The sequence below is a fragment of the Trachinotus anak genome, unplaced genomic scaffold (genome assembly GCF_046630095.1).
Source record: "Trachinotus anak isolate AG129_WGS33_773 ecotype Australia unplaced genomic scaffold, CSIRO_AGI_Tana_v1 ptg000016l, whole genome shotgun sequence".
NCBI classification, from domain to species: Eukaryota; Metazoa; Chordata; class Actinopteri; order Carangiformes; family Carangidae; genus Trachinotus; species Trachinotus anak.
In genome coordinates this window covers 5,167,397-5,193,123 of record NW_027273867.1, presented here as the reverse complement: position 1 = coordinate 5,193,123, position 25,727 = coordinate 5,167,397, and the positions used below count along the sequence as shown (strand labels likewise).

Here is a 25,727-nt window from a genome sequence, read left to right as displayed (position 1 = left end):
CATCTGCATTTTTAAATGAAAACGTAGTAGTGTGGATGTAGCCTAAATCACTGGGCTGGAGTTTTGATTCAGGGCGTTCCACAACGTCCCAATTGTGACTCCAACAAGAGGTTGCACACGGTTGCAATGAAGATGCAGGAAAAAGTAATCAAAGTCAGTGATTACTAACCTGCTGTCCGTACTGCATGCCGCCCATAGTGCCAGGTGTTCGGCTCTGCATCCCCATAGGATACCTCTGAGGCCCAGGAGGTCCGTAGGCCTGGCCTGGGTAAGAGCCTCCCTGCTGGGGTCCGGGCCCTGCGGGAGGCCCTTGTTGCTGCTGGGAGTAGGGGTTGGGTCCTCCATATGGCTGGCCCCGCATCTTCCCTACCTGGTCCATTGGGCTTGGAGGCTGCATGACACAAAGAAAATTTGTATAAATAAGTTGAAACAGTAGAGGGGTGGAGTGGCAAATCAGGTATCAAAACTGCATGAAAAGGTGTGATTGTGGTTTTTGGGGTTGATGGTTGTAGTCAGTCTACTGCCCCTATGTGCTGTCAGCTGATTGGACATTGCTCAGAAACCAGTGACGTGACAGGAAACGGAGATAATGTATAACAGGAGTTGTTTTGGAACCTTCTTCTTGAAAAAGCATTACTCAGCAATGAGCACGAATGATGACTCTTCCAGTGCAATGTGTCGTGCGAGCATCATCTCGTAAAGCAGTCACAGTATAATCAAGCAAATATAGAACAAAAAACAGGAGGGGGAGGGAAAAAAACAGTAGTGGATTTACTTTCCTACTAGAAAGGGAAAAAATTGGCCATGAATGAATGAATGAGCCCACTATATCCGCCAGGAGCGTTTCCCTGCCCAGGAGATCATTGTGCCAGTGGGTGGATACTGTTACGGTGGAGACGTCGGGGAGGGTTTCTATGAAAATAAGCTTAAGGAAGTGGAAGTGTCTGCGGTGGCTGGAGCTGGGCCCACCCCTCAGCTGGAGCCACGTCAGGATGGAAGCCGGGGTGGTGGTGGTGGTGGGGGGGGGGCTGACCTTGGCCGGCTTGGACTCAGGGAGATCCACATGGCCCGGGCAGGCAATGTTACTGGGCCAGACGCCTTTCTCTGGCTGGAGGAGGGCCGAGGAGGGAAACAGAGAGCGGAGGAGGAAGAGAAGGAGGGTGGGGGGGGTGGGTTCATAATGAGCTAGCCTTGCCTGTCAACAGCTGGAGCCAAGGTCATAAAGCGTCTGATGCTACATAAGAAATGAGCTCGGTGGAATCCCCCCAAAAAGAACACTCCTCCAGAGTAATAAAAATAAATTCAATTCAAATATGGAGTTCAATTAGAGTATAATGAGCTGGTCATCCCACAGAAAAAAAAAACAAAAAAACAAAGTAACACATGGGCTGCGTGGGTATCTCACTGGTTGGCACGATCCAGTGCCATCGACTCATGACACCGCTGGCAGCCCCTGTGTGTTCCCATCAAACCCACCGCAGTGGCGTCTGAAAGTATGAGCCACAATGGGGGCTTTGAAGTAGCAACACCTCCTGGCCCGCTGACCTCGGGCAGCAGACACAAAGCTTTCATTGCTTCCCACGGTTATTAATCTGTGTGTGTGTGTTTTTTTTTCCTCCCCCAAAAACCTCTTTTCCTTGGTTAAGGGAGACAACCACCGGTGCTATTTATAGCCAGCGAGACGGAGAGGGCAGTCTGCCGAAAATGTAACAGGTCCCAGCTGCACTGCTGTTTGAACCTGGGCCAGGCCTTGCTCTTCCTGGGCTTTAATAAAGCAGCAGGCTTTGGCACCGTATGAATGACAGTGGTGCAGTGAGAGAGGAGGAGGTCGGGTGGAGGGGGGGACGGCGGCTCAGCGGTGGGCTGGTGTGTGTGTGTGTGTGTGTGTGTGTGTGTGTGTTGGGGGAAGACTGTAGGTGTTGGGAGGTTGGTGGGGTGGTGGGGGTGGATCAACAGGCTGTCAGGACGGTCAACCAACATTATCCAAGATAACATATTCCACTCCAGGTTTTCCCTCCAGCCTCCCCCAGGCCACACACTCCTGAGCTCCTCCAGGTTCAGCAGAGTATTTGTGTTGTGTGTGTGTTATGTTTTGTGTATGGAGGGAAGGAGGGAAGGGGAAGGGGAGGGTGTTACTACGCTCCCTAGGGTCATTACCGCCTGCACCGTGGGGGGAAGAGGTAAGAGGCCACGGTAGGAACTCTCCTGTGACCTCTAATGCACTTTTAACCCCGGTCTGCGAGAAGGGCACAATGCCCCCCCCCCCGGCAACCTGACATCATGCCATCATGGGAGTCCACACACTACACTGCTTAGCCTGGAAAAAAAGTGAAGCAGACACCACCTTCATGCTGGTGCTCAATCCATTTCAGACAGGTGTGTTTGTCCAATTACGGCGAACAACAAAAATCCCCACTTTCCCACAAACAAGGCTGGAGCCACTTGTTTCACTGGGTAGATATGTGCTATACTTCTTTCCTAATGAGCTGCTTAAGCAGTTCGATGTAGCCTCCTGTACTATCCATAAAGAGCGCCGCTGAGGCCTGAATCAGCCGCTAACGTCCTTCAATCCTCATGAAAAATGACTTGTATGCTGACAAACTACAAAGCAGCAACACTAAAGGTAAAATCTATTTCTCATTTAGACAAAATCTCCCTGCGATGACCAAGCTGTAAAACAATCAACCCTTTTCCTCGCCAATTTCAGTCGACACTTTGCTGGTGGTGAGAATATTTCCACACCGGCTTGTGGGCCCACTTTTCCATTAAGAAGCCCAACAGGTCGGGCCCCGGCTCAGAGAGCTGGAAAAGTACAGCTCGGTTACGACGGGCTCCCAGAGCCACGTGGAGAATCAGCCCTGACGTTTCCAGAACAACCACTCATCTGGCTCTCATGTCTCATTTAACAACCACTCTACAGGTGGAGATAGTGGTCATTTGCCCAGGTGATCAGATAGCAAAGATAAGTGTGCACTGTGTAGACAAGTGTTAGCCTAATGTGTACCTTTCAGCAATCACATATTTGAACTACAGCCACTGATCATTTTTTGTACAAATATTTACTAAATATTCACTGATAACCTGATATTTTGCACCAGTTTTCACTGAAGGAGGACATTTAGACGACTCAACCCAATAACAGTCTTTTAGGTGGGTTAAAGGTCTCATACAGTCTGAAGGTGGATGTCCATGTCTTCTTTGATTATAAAGCAGGTCTAGGTTCTATATTAATACTGTGAAAGTATCAAAGCCTCAGTCCACAGAGAAATGCACACAGCCTGTATTCAGAAACTGAGCCTTAAAACCAGCCGTCAGGACTTCTGGAACTTTGTGATGTCACAACAAAGCAGTCATTGCTCTCAGCCATGCCCCAAGCCGTGGGGACCATTTTCATAGTTTTGGCCATCCTATCAATCCTTCAGGAAATACAGAAAAACATCAGAGCTGTAACAATTAGTTGATTAACTGATGAAGATGATGATTGAAGAAAAGAATGATTTTTAATACTGTTTTCAACCTCTGAAATTTGAATATTTCCTGCTCTTCTGTTTAATATAGTTGTAAATTGAATATTTTTGGGGTTTTTCATGTTGGACGGAAAAAATAAAACTTATGAAGACTTCACCTTGGAAAGCTGGGATGGATGTTTTTTGATTTTATGGACTTAATGATTAATCAGTGAATTCAGAACACAACAAAGTCATTAGTAAAAGGGCATAAAAAACAGAATTATCCTTTAAGGCATAACCAGGGAACTAATTCAGTATAATAAATAAAATGCCAATATGTGTGCAATAAATGGGTCCAAACCACAGCCAATATTATATGATCATATTCATAACACTTCATCACGTTTTTAAAAGTATGTGGTCTGTAGTTGAGCTTAATTCTGGGGGGGATCCAAGACAGTAAAACTGCTCAAAAAGTCTTGTTTTTTTTTCTTTTCCACTCCAACACCTCATTCCATGATGTTAACACATCTGTGCAGGCTGGGAGATAGCTGTGGCCAGTCTGCTGCCTGGGCCGTCATTGATCTGTTTACCAGCATTTTCCTCGTATTGCTTAAGTTGTTCACATCTGACACACCATTACACATCCTCCAGGAACCCAGAGAGCTTCAGCCGAGGCCTCTGTGAGAGTGTGTGTCTGTGTCTGTGTGTGTTTTAAAGACACTGAACAACCTCTGCTGCATCTCGCCTGTAGAGGTCAGGGACAGCGATAGAAGGCTCTGCTCCTCTTTCTCTTAGTTATAGAACGAGTGGCTCTAAAGAAAGGCAATGCCGATGCTGGAGCTCTGCAGCTGTTGAGTAAAGACCTTGAGCATTTCAATCGGTTTTCCCACGTTTTACAGTCAAGTTTTAGCAACAACAATATGATTAAAAGTAGAATTATATTAAATATTAGTGGCTGAAGACATGAGGCCAATGGAAGCACTAGAATGATGTGCAGACGGTTTTCTGTATTCAAGATTTGTTTCCTTTTGCTACATGAAGATGGTCAGCGTCGTCATCTGTTGCTTTGGAAGTCAGCTCTTTCAGTGCTCAAGGTCTCAGACAGTTTCTGATGTAACAGAGGAAAATGTCGGTGGTTGGAGGGAGTGAGGGCAAGATAGACACAGTGGGAAGACGGTAACGCTTTCAGCTTCTGAAACCGGGTGTGTGTCTGAGTCCTTGTGCTGTGAAACACAAATGACTGCGATTGAGGTCTGACACAACGACCTGTCAGCTACCACATGCTACTAGAATTATGCTGTGGAGTTTGATTGTTCAAGGGTTGAAAATATTTTATAGTGGTTGTCAGATTACTTTCTTATGACTAATCATTTTTACTCCAGTCACAACAATACATCATCTGAGCATCGACACTGCAGTGTACACACGTGCATGTAGTCACAACGCCAAATTAAGCTCATGATGAATAATGCAAATGATTTTATTTGCTTAACAGCAAACTAAAACTAGCTAGGTTTGACTCATTTTGAACCATGACTCATTATGGAGAAAGTCTGATAAACAACATTCATAACTTTGCCTAATTTAATGTTTTACTTATTGGTGGTTGTGCTGCCTTGAAATGACCAATCGTAGTAATTCCCAAAGCGACTGTTTAGTGCTCAACAACAAAACAAGCTAACAAACACCTTGTTTTTTTTTTTTCTTCCAAAATTTAAGTAACACTTGATGAAATAGACTATTCACTCTTTTCCTAACAAAACACTCAATTCACAGGTGAAAAAATGCATCCTCACACAGTTTAATACTCTTTAGTGTTATGTTGTTCCAGCCTTCCTTGGTCTGGTACGACCAGCAGCTAACGGTGGCTAACATTAGCAAACGTTTGATGATGCATATTGCTGCATAAATAACAGTTCTGAATTAGTTTGCTGACATTATTACTCTCTTGTTGCTTTGTGTTTTAGCATTTTCCATGACCCTGCGAGTACCACTTGTGGTTACAGTTAAGCAGAAGTTACATGAAGTTGATTTACAATAATAACATGAGCAACCAAGCATCAGAAATTTATTACATATTTTATTTGGCATCTTATTTAAGAAAATTAAATATCTATATATGAGATATGGAACAAAACATACACTTTTATTTCTTTCTTTTCTTCCAAATGGATGCTACTATTAAATTACTGAACCTTAATCTCAATGTATATTACAAAAAAAACAAAAACAAACAAAAAAAAAAAATTATATATATATATATATATATATATATATATATATATATATATACACACACATACACACACACACACACACACATATAAAGCAGTGTTATATTTTCACAATACTTTTCAACCCTAAAGCTGAATGTAAGTATTTCCAGAATATGAATATTAATTACTGAAAATGAATGTGATTGAAAATGTCATTGAGTTATGATGTGTAGGGGAATTCCCTGAGCCACACACATTAAAGGAGGTGAAAGGGCTTCGCCGCAGCAGCAGCAGCAGCAGCAGCAGCAGCAGCAGCGGCCCACTGGGTGAAAGTGAAAAGATTTTTGCTCCAAAAGGTTGACGGTATGTTTGATAGCTTTATGACAGGCGGATCGTTTAGGATGTAAAAACACTGATAACCTGTATTTAATGCCAATAGCTGCTTTCTTATTTTATCCATGTGGAATATTAAGCAAATTATAAATGAATGGCCAATTATTTTAAATCTGAAACAGCTTCATGACATAGATCGGACGATTGAAACTGATTATCCTTCAAACCAAGGATAGCACTATAAACACACTCGTCAGCAGCTGTTAAAAACCTCTCAGAGTCAGTTCAGGGCTAACTGGCCTTTTGCTAAAGTCTTTAAAGGTTTATAAGAAACTTCACACATCTAGCCACAAACATTCACACACAGGATGGCAACACAACTCGCAGCGCAGAAACTCTTTTCTTTCAGCTCAGTCATCAAATCAACCTCTGAGGAAACTCCTCCCCTCTCGTCTTTTTTCTCTGTCTTCCATAAAAAAAAAATAAATAAATAATCACAATTAGCACATGGCTAATCTGCATAAAAGAAAGCCAGAGCACTCTTGGCAGAAGAGGTTGCACTGAGTATATTGTGTCATGACTGGGCTGCTGGTGGATATTGCAACTATTCAAAAACTGTGTGTGTGTGTGTGTGACATGGGGAAGGGGATGGGGATTTGTGAGAGGTTGGGGAGGGTGGCAGGGGAGGGGAGGGGTCTGGAGCAGCGCCTGAGAGCAGAGCTGGAGTCTACGGGGCCGAGCGGAACAGATGGACCAGGGGGGACAGACGACAAACAACTGCTGCTAATTTAATCCGCCACACGGCCACATGGCCTCGGCTCAGCACACACACTATTGTTCTGTGTTAAAGCCCTTCGACACGCAACAAGCCAGCACCAACACACGCCGGCCACAGCCACCCTCGTGCGGCGGCGGAGTCCCACATCTCGCGTGTCAAAGAGTAACAGGACACCGTACCCTCTATCAGTTTCAGGGGTGTGATTGTGAATCTGTTTGCTTCCCGCTCACCTCACAGTAAAGCCGCTCACAGTGGGAGATGCCCAGTGTGACCAGTCCCTCACTGTTTAAGCTTTGTATATATCCATTGCACAAGTGAAGGGTTAAGTACTTTGCTCCAGGACAAGGGACAGTGTTCCTCATCCACTTTCTCCTCTGATGTTTCCCGGCTGGATGAGGAGTCATGCTGGCAACACTCCTCCAGACTCTCTTTTAAATAAAGTAGACTCACTTTAAATTGGATGTAGTCAGAAGGGACGGGCGCCAGGGCCGAGTATGCACCATAATACCAACCACAATGTATCTGAAGCACAGAGTCTGGAAAACAGTCGGGGAACAAAAGCTGGGACTGAATCTCTGATGTGATTCGTGTTCTTCAGATCATCAATTCATCTGCAGATCATTGTCTTGAATCATGAACATTTGATCTACAAATGTCAGAAAAGAGCCTGTGAAAAAGTGTGAATATAAGAAAATACAAAGTGACCCCCAAAATAATGAAAATGAAGACATGAAAATGCTTCTTAAATATGAAAAAGTGCTTGGAAATGTCAAATTTTCAATTGATCAATGGCTCTAGTTGTCTTCTATACTTATTCTTTGATCAGATAGTTGCTGATTTCAATTGAATTTTCTTGCCAATTTTGCACCAAATTTTATTGAGGAAAAGTTGTAGCTCAACTGTTTGGGTTAAATTGAATTTTTGATTTTACTTCTGTTAATTTCAGTGTTTCTGTGTCTCTGAACATTTATAATGATTCATAATGAACATTTATGTCTCTAAATGTGAAGCATCAAAAAAAGTATTGTTTTGGTGCCAGGACTCAGGTGTCACAGCAGCACAGGTATTAAAATGTTACAAACCAGCTCTAACAGGAAGCGTGTGCAAAAAAAAAAGAAACACTGACCAGTTATTTTAACAAACTTCTACCAAGAACAGAGCAAGGCTTCAATGTGACCCTTTAAAAATCAATGATATCAAAATGGACTATTCACATTTTGACACTGTGCAACCTTGTTAAAAAAATCATTCATAAATAATAACCAAAACAAAACCAAAAGCTGAGACTTGGCAACAGGAGCAGCGTGGTATTTTACTGCAGCCATAAAGCATCAAAACAATCCAGACTCCTTGTTGAAATGAGCTTTTAAGGAAAACTAAATACAGCCGACCGCTCTGAGCAAATAGCTGAGGAAAGAGCTGTACCTGAGTTAGTGTAAACAACAAGCTAGGGAAAAATAAATAAATAAAAACCCCAAAAGGCCATGTTCTCAATTAAGCAATTAGTCTGCCTTCCCTCTGCATCAACCTGAGAAGTTCCACCCTGGATGTGACCGCTGCATGACTCTGGATAAAAGCAAGGAGGAGCTGGGGTTGGGCAGAGGGGGCGGCAGCCTGCTGGTGCTATCTACACCGAGCAGAGGCAGCAGCACCCTACTCACCCAGATGTTCACCCAGCTGTTCCAAGAAATTCAAAAGATGTTCAGGGAGGAGAGGAAGAAGGGAACACGCGCATTCGGACGACAGTCGGCTTTCACGTCTCAGGGAGAGAGACGAGGGGAGGAACAAAAGCTGTTCCGTGGATATGTGAGCTTAACGAGAGCGGAAGAAACAACAGCAACACAAAGACCGAGGTTAAAAACACGACTCTTTACCTGCGTGAATCAGGGCTGGTTTTAAAGGAGTAAAGGAAAACGCTGCTGCTCAAAGGGTCCCTTACATTTCTGGGCACCTTATTCCCCACAGACAAGCAGATGTCACATATATCAAGAGATATTCTGAGGTCTGTTAAAATTTAATTTGATAGCAGAGGAATTTAAGAAACTTTTTACAGGCCTGTGGGTTATTTCCATAGCTTCAATTTTACACTCACATTTCAAATATCGCTGACACGATATCAGAAGAATTCATGATAACCATATTATCCTGATATTTATAGAAAAATGCTACCAGTCAAATTCATCTTTAACTTTGTTTATTGTGTGTTTTGTTTCTTTTTTTTTTGGCAAATTAATTAGACTCAAAAATAAGTGTAGGGAGGTGAAGAGAGTCTGTGACCATAATTGTTGAATGGACTTCATGGATAGTAAAAAGGCAACTAGATAAAGTGATATACAAAAAATCCACAAGGCCTAACATCTCAATATTATCATACATGTATTATTAAAACAATATTAATGTTTCTTCTTTTTTTTTGAAATATCACAGTTATTATCAATACCGATCTATCGCAAAAACCTCCAATTATACACAGAAATCAAGTGTACAGGCAGAAATGGAGTTTAACCAAAACATCTTGAATAATAGGAAGTGTAGGACTGAATGTTTTCAGAGCTTGACCCACATCAGAGGCCAAAAGTCAGAACATCTCAACCTCCACTGCTTCGATTTCAGCCGCTCTCTCTTTAAGGAAGAGCAGCGCTGAATAACTGGACTCCCCCTCTGGATAATGTTATGTCCAAGGGTGCAGTTATACATTTAAAAGAAACAGATCTGTGCAGTTGAACTGAGACATGGTAATAGCTCCATTTATCTACAGGTTGTGGAAAACATTTTTACTACTCGTGAACTGGTTTTATAACCTATTTTTAACCCAAAGGTAAAGAAAAAACAGCCTATTTCCAAATGGATAAACATGTTATATCAATTTCTGAATGGACAAACAGTAACAAGATGATAGAAATGCTTCTTTAGTGTTTTCTAGACCAATACACAGAGGCAGAAAGTTGTCAGAGCCCTTTCAACACCATAATATGTGGAAAAAGTGAAGGGGTGTGAATACTTTATGACTCCAATGTGTATGTTTTACTTCAGTACGTTAAAACCTCAGGAAAAAAAACAAAAAAACAGTCCTTCCACGAGGAGTAACTCAACTGATTAGTATCTATCAGGCAGCAGTGATTAGCACATAAGAATGATTGTCTATTGATGAATAACAACATTGCAAACGGATCCCAGCACAGCACCAACAGGACCAGTGGCTCTATAAAAGAAAATCTCCTGTTAGGTAGATCAGAGCTGCTGAGACTGTCCAGGTAAAAAAAAAAACAAAAAACGAGGGCTGCCTGCTGCTGCCTGGCCTGTCACTGTGATGTTGGGAGCTGGAGCTACAACAGAGTGAACATTCGCCCTGACTACCAGCTGTCAACCTGTCGGGCCAAACTTATATTTCCAAGTGACGGTGGCTGATTCCTGGGAGTGAGATGAGGAGAGGGGCGGTGTTTGGACCGGGGGCTGAGAGCAGCAGGGCTGGCGGGCAGAGCGCACATTGTGGCGGGAAAATGGTTGACAGCAAACCAGATGTTCATCATTTAACAGAGACATAATAATAAACTGATGTGACGCATACAGCACCTGCAGACACAACAGAAACAGCAAAGTTCTCCCTGTCTACACTGCTGGTGAAATGAGGGGATGAATTTTGAGAAGCTAGTGAAAAATACTCATTCGGAAGTGTGGAAAACAAGTTTTGTTTGTCTGTTTTATGCTTAAAGTTCCCATATTTTACACTTTTCCTGTGTTTTATTTGAAGTTTTGGTATTTGTCAGTTTTAAGAACCAAAAACCATCTCAGTTTTACAGGAGTTTTACATCTCCTGTTTCAGGCTTCTCTCTGGAGCTCTAGCAGCTACATCAGGGCTGTAACAGTTCCTTTCATTATTGATGAATCTGCCATTTCTTTTCTTTAATCACTGATTAATTGTTTGGACTATAAATGTCAGAAAAGCTCAAAATATTAACTAGTCTCAGACTCCACGGTGGCGCTTTAAAATATCTTGTTTTGTCTTACCAACAGTCCAAAATCCAGAGATGTTCAGTTTAATATCATAGATGACTAAAAAGAAGTGAAAATGTTTACAATTAAAGGTCATATGTTGCACTTCTCCAGTGTTTAATCCTGAAGTGTTGATCTCCATCAGAAGATATATTTATGGTTTTAAAACCCAGAAATCATCTCAGTGTAATTTTACATCTCCTCTCTCAGGCTTCTCTCTGGACCTCTGGCAATAACAGGTCAGTGAGCCAATCAGAAGAGATGATCCGAACCTCTCTTCTGAGTGGCTGATTGTTTTCTGAGTGATCTAATAAAAACACAGCAGATTTCAAGTAAACACTCAGAGAAACTAAATCTTGCAAGGTTGGACAGTGGGTCCAGGTGGGCGGGGTTTGGGGCGTGGCTGAGAGCGATGACTGCTTTATTGTGACATCACAAAGTTCCAGAAGTCCTGACGGCTGGTTGTAAGGCTCAGTTTCTGAATACAGGCTGTGTGCATTTCTCTGTGGACTGAGGCTTTGATACTTTCACAGTACCGTATTTTCCGGACTATAAGGCGCATTTAAAAGCCTTTAATTTTCTCAAAAAACGACTTATATATAGATTAATTCTGGTTGTGCTTACTGACCTCGAAGCGATTTTGTGTGGTACACGGTGCTCACGGCGTTCTGTCAAAATGTTTTAGTACGACTTTGGTTAACTACAAAGCCGCACTGCTTGCAGCATTACGGCTATCGTAGTCAGGAGCGTCGCGGAGTAATACATACTGTGCTTCACCATAATATTACAGTGTGTGTGTATAAGGACCTATAAGGAGTTATTGTGAATACGCTAACGTTTGATTTAGCGGTATCAAACTGTGTTTTTTTTACGTGTTACAACTGAACAAGGTTGGAAGTTATTGTGAATACGCTCATTAACGTTTGAACAATGTTGAGAGTTATTGTGAACGCATTTAATAAAGTTTGACTGACTTATCTGACTGTTTTGTTTCGCTTAATGCGCCTTATAGTCCGGTGCGCTTTATATATGAAAAAAGTTCGAAAATAGACCATTCATTGACAGTGCGCCTTATAATCCAGTGCGCCCTATAGTGCGGAAAATACGGTATTAATATAGAACCTAGACCTGCTTTATAATATGGGACCTTTAAGCAACATTTAACATTTGAGTACTTTGACTTTTGTTGTACAAATAAAATGTTTTAAACACTTGTATGTATTTCTCACATTAAGTATGGTTTTGGTAACAAAACACAATCGTGAGCAGAGAAGACGGGCTGGGTGTCGTTTTGGTAACAAAACACTTGTGTTTTGTTACCAAAACGACACCCAGCACTTGTGTTTTGTTACCAAAACGACACCCAGCACTTGTGTTTTGTTACCAAAACGACACCCAGCCCGTCTTCTCTGCTTGACTTCCTCTTCAGTGACACACATTGAAATCATGACCATTGAAAAAAAAAAAAAAGCTGCCCAGTAATGAGATCCTTGTTAAAATCATTAAATTTGTGTTTTCAGTTACGGTCGAACAACATCCTATAACGCACACCAGTGTGGCTTACTTGAAGGCCACAGTGCGGTTACAGTGTCAGAGCGGCAACGCTCCGGGGTCACATGAGCACTTCACCGAGCACCGCTCGGGGAAGAAAAAGCAGTTTGTGCTCAGAGATAAGCCACTTGATGTGTTAGTGGCCTGCGGCTCCTCCGTCAACACTGGAGGCAAAAAAAAAAAAAAACACAAAAAAAAAAAACAAGTGATCGCTTGCATCATGTTCCCGGGGCTCGGCTCTACTCACGCCGACCAAGAAAAGGGACGCTTATTCGGGCTGACCACTGGCACCCTGGACGACCCATTACGATAAGTGTGTCACTCACTACTACGCCAAAAATACCCAGGCTGCTGAATGAGGCGAAGCCACTTAAGGACCTGGTTGGGTCACTGCCCGCCTCATGGTTAGAGTCACAACTCTGACACTGATGTCAGATCCACTGCTACACACACACACACACACACACACACACACACACACACACACACACACACACACACACACACACACACACACACACACACACACACACACACACACACACACACACACACACACGACTAGTCATTTAAACTGAATATTGAGCTGTGCACATTTGATTTAAACGACAGCACAGTTGGGAAAAAGAAAAGCTTTCAGTTCACATACATTTCAGGCCCTGCTCGAAAACAAATGAGCCACGGACTGAGCCGGACTGTTGAAACCGCTGGGATTGTTAATTTGCACTCAGTCATTGACGAAGCAGCCGCTCACAGGCACGGACATGCAAATCTTCAGGTCCAGAGAGGAACACGCCAACAACACAACGGTTACTGCTTTTTCTACAGCCATGCAACCACACATTGACGTATCACATCCACTTTAACATCAGCCGGGCACCAAATAACTGTTCAAATGTGTCCTTGGTGCATAAATCATTGTCACCTGCCGCACAGGCCAGAAACAATGACACTAAACAGGCTTTTTGGTCTGGTTTTTGTCTGTGTAACTTTGTCCCTGCTGACCAGCAGCGACTGCTCTTTTTTATTTTTTTATTTTACCACGAGCTGATCGAATCAAAACAAAACAATGGCTCCGTATCAAACAGTCTGCTAACTGGAAGCCTGCTACACTGCTGGACAGAAAGAGGAGGCATCTGAACTTGTGTAAACATTGACCTATTTCTATGGAGAAATATAAAAAAAAAGCACATTAATTATTTAGGCCAGATAAAAATAAACACTGGAACATATACTTTTTCTGAAAAGTTCATTTTTGGACTGATCATTTGAAAGTAAAATTCATGCTCAAGCCATAACAATGAGTTTGTTGTGATAGTTGTGTGGTGTCGAGCATGATGAGCACTTATTACTAACAAATGATTATTGTCATTGTCAATTAAACTCAAGTTAACTATTTATGAGTCTTTAGAGTGTCAGAAAACAGTAAATAATTCCTCCGCATAATTTGCCAGAGGCCGAGCTGAGTCTAAAAGTCTGAAAGACAAAAGGATTCAATTCAATTAGAGCTGAAATTAATGATTATTTTCATTGATTAGCCTGCCGATTATCTTCTTGACTGATCGATTAATCACTGGTTGTGTTAACTGTGCAAACAAACCCTCATCAGGGGTTAAAAAGGGGCCAAAGATGCCAACCATGTGGGAGTGGGCGTGGGGGTGTCAGCTACAAATTAATGTGGTTATTTTCTGTTTATAGCACCTGCCCTCCCTCCTGACCTGTGAACCATATAAACCACTTTCAAATACACTGTTTACACTGAGGCTTGGCTGAATACTTGATGTTATTACTTACAGAGAGATGTGCATCCATATTGCCCAGTGTTTAACATTTTAAATTCAATATTTGATCAATCGTCAACGTCAGTCCATCCTGCATGAGTCCAGAGTTGTAACTAGACCTCGACTGACAGAGCAGGTCGTCAGTGTCCTGTTTGTGCATCATGTATTGGATCTGGACTGGACTCCACAGAAGTCTGTGTCATTTCATGCTCATGGATGCGTGTTCACATTGTCTTTTATCAAGCTGCAGTTTTAAAACCCCGCTGCCTGTGGGCGAAACACACTAGTGTTTCGCCCACTTTTGTCAGGTGCAAAGTCACAGAACAGTCGTGAAGGCAGACAGACCAAGAGTTAGACAGACAGAGATGCACATCAACTTAACGTTGCTGATATTTGCTGACATCAGAGTTTACCTGTTCCCACCAGTCCCTGGTTTTTCTCTTCTCATGCACCCCTCCCCTTCGGATCGACACCATTCACACAAATGACCTGCTCTGGATTCAAAACTGCTATTTTTGCCAAGAGGCAGCAAGTTTGCATCCCCGGTTAGGAAATAATGAAAAATGTCCATCACAATTTCCCACAGCCCAAATTGACAAGTTCATGTGTCATGTTTTGTGTAACTATCAGCCCAAAACACCGAGGAGATTCAATTCACTACAAGACCAAGAAAACCACCAGATATTCACATCTGGACCCAGAGGAGAAACCAGTGAATTTATGCTTTAAAAATGATGAATGATTAATTATCAGGCTGTTACTGGTTCTGCTTCTTGATTGACAAATCTACTGCTGCTACTGATTATTTTCATTATCCAGTAATCTGTTGACTGTTTTCCCACTTCACAGATTGGTCCATTAAATGACATAAATGTCTATCACAATCTCCCATGGCTCAGATTTACACATTCAAATTAAGGCTGAAATTATTTGCAGAATGATTGTTTTCTAAACCAACAGAAAATTAATCGGCAGCTGTTCTGATTTTTAGTTAAAATGCTGGAAAAAAAAGTGTGAGAATTTGCTGCGTTTCTTTATCTTAGATGAGTCTTAACTGAATGTTTGAGGTTTGGACTTTTGGTTGAGCAAAAACAACATGTCGCATTTGACTTCGGGAAATTGTGAGAAGCTGATTTTTCTACATTTTCTGACACTTTAGAGAGCAAACGATCAGTCTATTGATTCTTAAAATGATTGGCAATTTAATAAACAATGAAAAGAGTCATTAGTTGCAGCCCTGCTTGTCCAACAGCTCACAACATGAAGATATAATAGTAATAATTATTATTTTTGTAGCACCTTTCAAAACACAGTTACACAGTGTTTTACAAAACAAAATTGAGGATGAACAATAAAAATTATAAAATAAACTTTAAACTGCTTTTAAACAGATTTTAATTTTTTTTTTTTTTGTTTTTGAACTGTTTTAAACATTTAAAAACTGTTTTAAGTAAAACAAATGCCAATTAATAATCTGACAATCGACTACTGGTATCATTACGCTTCAATTTAAGAGCAAATGCAAACAGTTTGTATTTTTTCTTACAAAAAAAAATAATCACTTAAACAGTTGTTCTAATTGATTTATTTTATATCAATCAGTTGAATGATTAATTGACAAACCGTTTCAGCTCTTGTTACTTCTTTCCTGTATTAAATATCTAGAACATGAGGCGTAGACTTGAGTGAGGATTTGAGTATTGATTGAGTATTGCTGCGATTACAATCCCCTGCACAGGTGCTGTGCTCTACAGCTGTGGTTTTATTAGCCTCAGAAAGAGGTTGATATAGTGAATAACACATTGGACAAAACAGAAAGCAAGGCTGTGACTGGGGGGCAGACTCCACAACAACAGGCGTCATGATTGACTTCCACTAAAGGAGAAAACCAACTGTTCCTCATGTTCCCCATTTTCTGTGTTATATATGAGTCATTTGCTTTTCCCCTTTTTTTTTTTTTTTTTTTTTTAACAGGGAGCAAATGTGAGTGTTGTATGAGAGCGGAGAAGAAGCATCATTCTCTGCCTCCTAGTATCAACAACTGCACCCATTTAAAGGTTAACCACTTTATTCCATAAAGGCACACACCATACGTCATGTAAATGAAGTCTGTGGTCGCACACGGGCGCAGAAAAGGATATTACTATGCTAATCTGGAGCATTTTAGAAGGTAAATGTCAAAAGAAATGAATTACCTTTACATTTCCAGCATGCCCCCCATGCAATAGCCCAAGTCTGACATTTGTCCATGGAGGAAGTTGTTTTCTATGTGCAACTCTGGAAGTATTCACCCTCATTTTCACTATCAGGGATGTGAATTAACTTTTTGAGTCATTAAGCAAAAAGATTAACAGTATCACTGAAAACTAGTTGGATGAGTTTGCTTTGATTTGTGAAGTGGTCAGAGCCTTTCCTCTGTCGTGATCTTTATTGAGGATAATTGAGGGGTCTTGAGGATGATGCTACTGAGGGGAAACACACACACACACACACACACACACACACACACACACACACACACACACACACAAAACAGCAAAGTGTGGAAAAAGACTGAGCTGGAAAATGCAACACTTTCTGTGGTTGTCAGCGGGACGAAAAAGGCCAATGTTGGTGAAGAAAGACGGATGGCTGGTGACACGTGGAGTAAGAGCAGGTCAGAGAGGCTCCTGAGGCAGCGGCAGACACAGACACACACGCAGACACACACACACACACACACACACACACACACACACACCACCAAGTAACTGCTGCACTTTATACACAAATACACACAGCTGTCAGGGGCAGACGAAGATCATTCACAAAACACCCCCCCCCACACCACCTCCTCCCCTCCCCCTCCCGTGGGTATCACTGACACAGTTTCTCCCTCACGCGCACGCGCGCGCGCACACACACACACACACACACACACACACACACACACACACACACACACACACACACACACACACACACACACACACACACACACACACACACACACAGTTGCCGGGAGGCAGCATGCTGTCCATGTGGCCTGTGGAGAATCATTACTCAGCAGTGCAGACTAAAGAACCGAGAGTGAACTTCCTCTTTGAACGCTCGGTCTTCCTCTTCACCGCGCCGCCGACCCCCACCACGCAGAGTCTGAACGGGAGCTGGGAGTCGATCTGTATGTGCGCTTGAAAATGTGCGTTGTGTTTACTGAGCAGTAACAGTTCACACAGTGGTGAAGGGTCGGCTGTCAAGGAATGGTCCACCACTTTCGTGTGGTTGTGTACAGGTGAACTTAAGCGTACAGTCTAGTGCTGAAACCCTGATCCATCGCTGACTCTTAGTTCAGGACCAGACTTAAACGTATCCTTTCAAATACAGAGAAACAGAGAGTTAGGGCTGCAACTAATCATTATTTATTGACTCTTGCTTCAAAAACCGATTTATAGTTTAGTCGATGAAACAATCAAAAACAGTTAAGTAATATTTTTGCTTGACAAAATGACAAACAGTCAATTATTGGGATTATCAGTTGCCAATTTTCCATCCATCAACTACTTGAATAATCGACAAATCATTTCAGCTCCAGTCACAACTTTTCTCCATCTTTAACTCACTGCTCAAAAATGATCTGTTTATTATTTACAACACAAGTGTGAGTGAATGTGAATCGTCCTCATAATTAGGGCTGTTAGTCACTTTCATTAATGATTCATCTGCCATTTTTATCTTTAATATCTAATTAATTGTTTAGATATCACAGATGTCAGTTACCAGACTCCAAGATGGTGCTTTAAAATATTTTGTCTGATCAACAGTCCAAAAAAAAGAGATGTTTAGTTTAATATCATAGATGACTAAAAGACTACTTTTCCATTTCTTATTGTAAAGCACTTTGAGCTACATCTCTTGTATGAAAAGTGCTCTATAAATTATTATTATTATTATTATTATTATTATTATTATTATTATAAAAAGAAGTGAAAATATTTAAAATTAATGGAGCGCTAGTAACAACAGGTCAGCTAATCGGAGGAGAGGCACAGGGCTGACTGTTTTCTGAGTGATCAAGCAAAAATATAGCAGATTTCAGGAAAACACTCAGAAAAAACAAATCCTGCAAGGTTGGATGGTGGGTCCAGGTGGGCGGGGCTTGAGGCTCGGCTGAGGGCTGTGGTACTGCTTTATTGTGACATCACAAAGTTCCAGAAGTCCTGACGGCTGGTTTTAAGGCTCAGTTTCTGAATACAGGCTGTGTGCATTTCTCTGTGGACTGAGGCTTTGATACTTTCACAGTATTAATATAGAACCTAGACCTGCTTTATAATCAAAAAACACATGGACATCTCACTTTATACAAAATGGGACCTTTAAGAAGTTTTAAAAATTATATTTATGGTATTTTGACTTAAATTATTAATTAGTTGATAAACTGGTGGAAAAAATATTTGATAATAGACCTGAAACTGTTTTTTGAAAAAATTCTGCAGTTGAAGCTTCTTAAATGTGATAATTTACTGATTTTCCTCATCTAATGCGACAGTAAACTGAACATGGGCTGGGTTCGTTTTAAAATATCACCTCTGAGTCTGGGAACTTGTGATGGGCTTGTTTTGCCATTTTTTGACCTCTTTAATAATTAACAGCAGATTCTGCATATTAATCAATGGTGAAAATAATCATTAGCTGCAGCCCTAGTGCAAAATTAATTTTCTGTTGGTCTTGGATCAACTTTGTTTCTTTGGCATCACTTCAGACTGATGGAAGAAAACAAAGACTGACTTTTCAGCTGAAACAGGACGACCCCTCTGCCCCGGTGGCTCTCAGTTCACTGTCAAAGTCCCATTATGATCTAACATTTAAACAGATGACACACTTAGCAGAGCTCTAGTGTGCTAAACGAGTGGATAGTGCTCTGTTTAATGCCTCAATTAGTTTTACTTTTGCGTAACAACACAAAGCAAGGAAAGGACATTTGCTCTGTTAAATATTAAATATATTCCATTTTCATTTCTTCTGAGAGTTTTTTTTTTTTGTTACACAAAAAGCTGTCACCAAACTGTTTATTTTTTAAGCTACTCTCCAATTTGCAGGGGGGGGCTCCCCTTCCACATCAGCACCAGAGCTGTGCATGCATCCATTAGCAGCAGTCAATTTAACACCTTTGGTTTGGTGTCTTTCATTATGTTTTCAGATGTGGGACTTTCTCTAAGAAATATTTACAAAGTGTCTTCAATTATGATTTAATCCAAACTCAATTTGAGAAGTCGGCCTTGCAGAGCTGAGGGGTGGGGGTGGGGGGCATCCCTGATGGCTCGCTCCCATGTGTCTGGTGGGAAGGAAACACCTGGTGTTACACCATCCAAAACAACCCCACTACAATCCACTTCAGAGTATTTGTTTGTGTGCAAGGCGCGATGAAAACCCATAATATTAGCCCTCGCTCACCACTCCATCGACACATTCATTCATCTTCAGCAGGTGGCCCGAGGCAGGTGAATGGCTCCATAAAACTCACCCATTGAATCATTGCAGGAGATATAGCCGTCGATTAAAAGAGGCCAATTATGCCGCAATTAATGAACGGAGAGTTGAAGCATTTAATAAACTCAGCTAAAATACAGCCAACAGCACTTATCATGGACAGCTCCTCCGCTGAGGGGGGTCTGTGGAAAAACTCTCCACCAGAACCACCTAACTGGCTTCCACAACAAGCTCTGCAGCCAAACTCACAAGTTCTCTGACTGCACATTCCCTACACATGGTTGTGGCTTCAAGTGACATCTCCATGCCATGATTTGACAACAGTTAGTGGAAACCATTCACCTCCTACTTCCGTCTGTTTGCCCTGAGCGAGGGGTCCTGACTGAGATCATATGCATGAAGTTAATGTGTCCTCTGCTCCTGCACTGCAGACACCAAGACGAACTCCTGTCACAGCTCCAGTTTACAGTGACTCGGATTCTCAAACAGCACTTTTGCCTTCTGCAAAAAAAAAAAATACACTGTCTGCACTGTCACCTTTAAGCATGCTGAACAACGAAAATGTCCAATTACCTTCCCAGGCGCTCTCCTTCCACTTGTACAATGAGCCTCCGTGGCTTCTTTAGCAAAGAACTGCTATTAAAGCACATTAGCTCACACTGAAAACCTGCATGGATGAACTCTAGTAATGAAAAGGTGTTAAGAGTGGATATGGTTTCAGAGATATGAACACAAAGCGCAATACAAACTCCTCCAGTCACATCTTCACTGTAACACCTGTATGGCTGCTTTAATGGAAAACGCAGCACCGTCAACACATCCCGTCGCCTGCAATAATCATTACACGCTTAAACTCTGGAAGAGTGACAGGTTGTTTCTTTGCACATTGATCTCTGCGACATCGAGACACTACAGCAAAGATGAGGCATTTGTTCCAAGCTCATAACTCTAATTTGACATCTGGGATACAAACTGTAGTTTCTCTCTTTGTTTTGACCACAACACAGCGAGAAACTGAGGTAAAGATTAAAACTACACAGAGCTCACGATGGCAGGGGATGAGTGTTATTGAGACTGGTCCACATTCACCAGATCAAACGGTCAACAAGACGTGCTGGAAGCAAATGACTCAACCTTCGCTCAAGCAGTCTATTGAGAATAAGTGATGAGCAGAAAGAAATATGATTAAAACATATTAAAGTGCGGGTCAGTCAGTGTATATGCAATGTCATATCAATAAACGACAGTGAATTCCATTCCAAGAGAACATGACGTCTACTATTAAGTGTCATAAATCAAGCCGCTCTCCAGGATTAAAAGCTGGAGAAAACATCAAACGTAAAAATGAAAAAACAGTCTTCATTGCCATAAGAGCATCAAGTAAGAACAGGGCATCCATCCATCCACACTAACTGTCAACTCACCCCTGTGTGCCAAAACTTCAAGCTGGCCTCAGAGATGGACACTTGTTTGACAAAACGAAACTAAAAAGGAATATCCAAACTTTCCTCTAAAGAGCAGTGAGCAGCATGTATATATATATTTTATTTATTTATTTTATTTTCCCCATAAAGCAATACAGATCAGCCTGGCTGTTAATATGATCATATCATGATGAGATGCTGAGGTCAAGTCACAGAATATCTGGACATTTGAGTTAAAAATATCTAGGAGCAAATCCTTCTGCAGCCAGTCATTTGTTGTAATGCTGCTGTCAAAATATGTGAGAAGGCAGCAGCTTAAAGCAACAAGTGCAGTGGCACCTCTAGATGAACAGTCCCTAATGACCAACCTGTGGTAAAAAATAAACAGTAAGTCTACCTTCTTGTATTAATAAACCAATATATCAACACACATTCAGCAAAACGTTTGCTGTGATTTGATCAGTCGATGCATCAAGCAAAGAGTCCTGGGAAAAAGCAAGAGGATGCACGTCTAAATTAGTTGAATATTTAGAGGAAATATATACTAAGTACTCTCAGAGAGAGAAATGATATCTCACGAGCTTGTTTCCTAAAAGGAATCACATACCCTATTTGTTTGTGACCTCCTCCTGTCACCACAGAGGCACTAACTCAGGAGTTAGCATGGGTCGCATCAGAGGGTAGGAACAAACAACCTATATGGTGCTTTCAGTTGGAGGACTTGTTGCAATTGAGACATCCCTCACATACTCATTTAAATATTATAAATAGTCCTTCACTTCAAAGGCAGAGCTATACACTTCACCTTCGTTGCCTGTGACACATAATTGTAGAGTAAAAACACAACACGTGTGGCTGTTATCACCGAGGAGAGAGATGTAGGTAAGCAGCGCTCACATGGTTACACTCTCTGCATGTGGAAGTAAATTAAGACCCAAAAAAAAAAAAGCCGTGACACTTGGCTGACACTTTAGTTGCTTGTAAACACAAGTGCAGCCAGTCTGACTCTCTCACGAAGCCACGAGAGGTTCAGGCACACAAGTCTCCTCAACTCCTGATCTGGAAACAGTGGAAAACACAGTTGTACAATGGGGCTACATGACCACACCTACTCTATGTGCTGTACCAGAGTCAGCCGAAGTGAATGAGCATTGCACACTGTGTACCTTAAAAAATAAAAATAAAAATAAAAAAAACTTCACTTCAGGTGCATGTCTGAGGTCAAGAGCCAAAAATGACAGTAGTGATGTGACTCAGCACATGTGAGCTTCAGGTTGAATCAAACAAATAAAAACAATGGTGGGTCTAAGGAGAACAGTCCTCATGCAAATTACTGCAGTGGGAGGAAATGAAAGAATGTGTTCATAAAATGCTTTCAATAATACAACCAACGATAAAGTTAATATTCTGAAAATAATGTTGTGTTTTCTGGTGTATATTTCTGTTTACAGTGGGAGTTATTCAAGTAAATCTGTATGCACAAAAAAAAATTATATAAAGATATTCAAAGACTACACAAATGTGTGCAACTGTGTTGAAAAAGGACAAAAAATGAAGAAAAAACAATGGGACTATGTTGTCTTGACACGGTGGAGGAACACATCACTGGGCAGAGGGGGCTGTTTTTCTGCAGCCTTCCATTAGATGCAATTATAAATGGCCGAGAGCAGAGGGATGGGGAGCCAATCAGATCTCGGCTCGCATGTCAACCTAAGACCAACTGTCTCTTGGCTCTGACAGCAGGATTTTACCTCCATAATTCAAATCCCAAAGCAAAGGCAATCTGCACTTTGCCAACTCCAACCTGCGGGGCCGTGTTTACGAGGCGGCACATGGAAGAAAGACGCAAAGGTTTAGGGGGGGAAAAAAGGCGAAGGGGAGTCGAACCGAGCCACAATGAATGAAACCCTCCGTCGAGATGAATCAATCGCGGTCACAATCACACTTTGATCCGAGTAAACACTTAGTGGATGTAATTGTTGCTATTCGCCGGACTGAGAGACGCGTCTTCGTTTCGCCGTGCAGCCGCTTTTTAAACCGACACCGGGGTCTTTTCTTAATGATTATGCAAATGTTACTTAACGGCCATCGCTGTCATTTGCATCTTGTTTATCGCCCTGACAGTCGTTGACACAACTTTTCATAGCACTGGTGGGAAGCACGACACCAAAAAAAAAAAAAAAAAAAAAAAAAAGAGGCTCTTTCGCGGCGGATTCTCGCAGAAACAACGAGAGGTTACAGCACTTAAATCTACAACGAGGGTGAAGGAGCACTGCGAAGAAACATCACCTCATCTCCCTCTGCACACACTCACTTTCTCCTGACAAACTCTTGCTCTACTTAGTCAAACTCTTGCCCTGTACCGAGCAGGGACACACACCAATACCCGCAACTCAGAAAGTTGTTTCTGGAGGAATATGAGGCTTCTTTCTCTGTCTAAACACTGTTGCAGGGGGTGGTGTTGGGAGAAAGAGAGAGGCAGCCATTTTATAGCTCTTGCTACATAGACAATGGCTGGTCCCATGCAACATGCAACTCCACGGTGCGTTGTCTGAGCTGCTGGGTGACTGCAACTCAGTCAAAGTGTCAGTGCAGTGTGTGAACTTTACCTGATTTCTGTTTGGAGGTTGTCCAGTGTTTCCCGGGCTCATGGGAGGCGGGTGGTGGGTCCTTTGTTGCCAACCCGGATGGACCCCACCATACTGACTGCTGCCCATGTCTCCTGGTCCCTTGTTGGCCCCTTCCTGATTGTTATAGTCTCCTTGGGGGTAATTCGGGTAGCTCCTGGCAGAGCTGGGGGATGTCAACAGCTGATTTAAAGTTGGCGTAGACGTAGGTTGTTGGTTTCCCATGTTATACCTTTGATTATTATAAGAGGCAGCCATAGCTGTAGTTCCTCCTGCTGGCTGTTGCTTGCCTGGCTGCCCCCCAGCCGCCGGAGGCTGGTTGTTACGCGGGGAATTCATGGCCCCGTACCCCTGGCCCTGGTAAGAAGTCCTGCTCTGGAACGGGCTGTAGTTGTTATAATGGTTGGGGTAGCCGTGTTCGTGTGAATTAGGGGGGTAAGGGTCCATCATGCCCGGCCCCGATGCAGCTGCCATGCCAGGGCTTTGTTGTCCGCCATGTTGATGAAAAGGGGCCCGGCTGTAGTGCTGGTTGTAACCGTAAGGAGGTGGAGGAAAGGGGCCCGGGTGGTGGTGTCCCATCCCGGGATGGTTATTCCCTTCGGGCCCGCCAGTATCATTCTGATTACTGCTATTATTATTTACCCTGGGCAAATTCCCGTTGCCGTTCTTCATGTCAGAATCCCCTCCTCCCCCAGCATTTCCAGCGTCGGTCCCGTCCTGCAGCTCCTTCTGACCAGGAGATCCGCCGTCAGGTCCCGGTTCCTTATTTTCATGTTGTTTCTCTCCCGGTACCGACTCCTCCTGTGGGTCCCGATCCGGCTTTTTGAGTTCGGATGGCGGGCTAGTGTTGAGAGTGGCGACGCTGGCGACCTGAGCGGCCATGATATCCCTCTCTCTCTCTCCCCCACACTCTTTCTCTGCCTCTCTCTCTCAGCACGGCGACTCACTCACAATCAAACTCCGAATAACCATTGAATATAAATACAATTATATTTATAACAACGTACCCGTCGTCCCGGTTCATTCCCCCCTTTGCCCTCCGCCCGGACCGGTATCCGGTAATCCACTGCGACTCCGTTTAAAGTTAAAACAGAGAGGGGAAAGTTTGTGAAAGGAAAAAATATATAAATACAGAGCCGGGGAAATGAATTTCACCGACACCAGAGTGTGTGTGTATGTGTGTGTGTATGTGTGTGTGTGTGTGTGAGGGGGGGGCTTCTGTTACAGAGCGAGAGCGCGAGCTAGGAATCAACCAAACCAGCACGAGGCTCCGCGAGACACAGCCATCTTACCGAGCCGCCGCGAGAACACGAAATCCCGGCGCGGAGTCCGCGGCGGATCCGGAGCGCGCCGCCCGGCTGATAGCGGCAGCGTTCCTCCCCAAGACGAGCCGCTACAGTGGCTCTGATGCGCTGTAACCTGAGCTCGAAGGTTTATAATAAAAAAAAATAAAAAAATAAAATAAAAAAAAATGTCGTCGTGTTCGTGTTTGTGAGCATCAAGTGCTGCTCGCTGTGGGACAAATGAAGTAGATGCAGGTGTGGAGCTGATGCTGAGGAGGCCTCGGGAATGGGCTGTCTTGACAAAGTGTGTGAGTTTATTAGAAATTTACAAAGACAGAAAAATGGGCTCTACACAAGCTCCCGTGGAACCGCTCAGCGCCACATATTGTTCGCTATAGTATTAACTGAGAGTGTTGAAAAGCTAAATATCCATGTCTGCCCTGACATAATATTAGTGGAAATACAACAATGACCAAAGCGAGTCCGACATATTTAACTTTCAATGAGCCACAGGCGGCCACACACTGTGCTTCTGTGCAGCGCTGCTAAATGCCACAGAGTTTGATGGTATTAAACAAAATGTCCCTTCCTTTGCCATACTGTTCTGCCTCGGAGTCAGCCATAACTATTCAACCACCCTGCATGCAAAACTGGCCCCATGCATGAGCTGTGCTCCTCTCTGTTGCATTCATTTGTGCACTTTATCTTATTAGCTCGTTAAAGGAGTGGAACAAGCAGGCTACAGTGTCTTCTTCTGTTAGAGTGGGCTAATGGGTGGAAGTGGCTGCCTCCACGCTGCTTCCATGTGTGTGCGCACAACAGC

The 25,727-nt window shown here is 42.7% G+C and overlaps 1 protein-coding gene across 1 annotated transcript in view; it reads right to left on the bottom strand.

The window, feature by feature from the left end:
• Window positions 1–25,040, bottom strand: part of arid1ab (AT-rich interactive domain 1Ab) — a 57,375-nt gene extending 32,335 nt beyond the window's left edge. Inside the window, exons 1-2 of the mRNA XM_071499286.1 lie at window positions 23,604–25,040; window positions 170–391 (exon numbers count right to left, since the gene is read on the bottom strand). Coding sequence (XP_071355387.1) covers window positions 170–391; window positions 23,604–24,503 — 1,122 coding nt within the window. The 5' untranslated portion in view covers window positions 24,504–25,040. The remainder of the gene's footprint in view (window positions 1–169; window positions 392–23,603) is intronic.
• Between the last annotated feature and the right edge of the window lie 687 nt (window positions 25,041–25,727).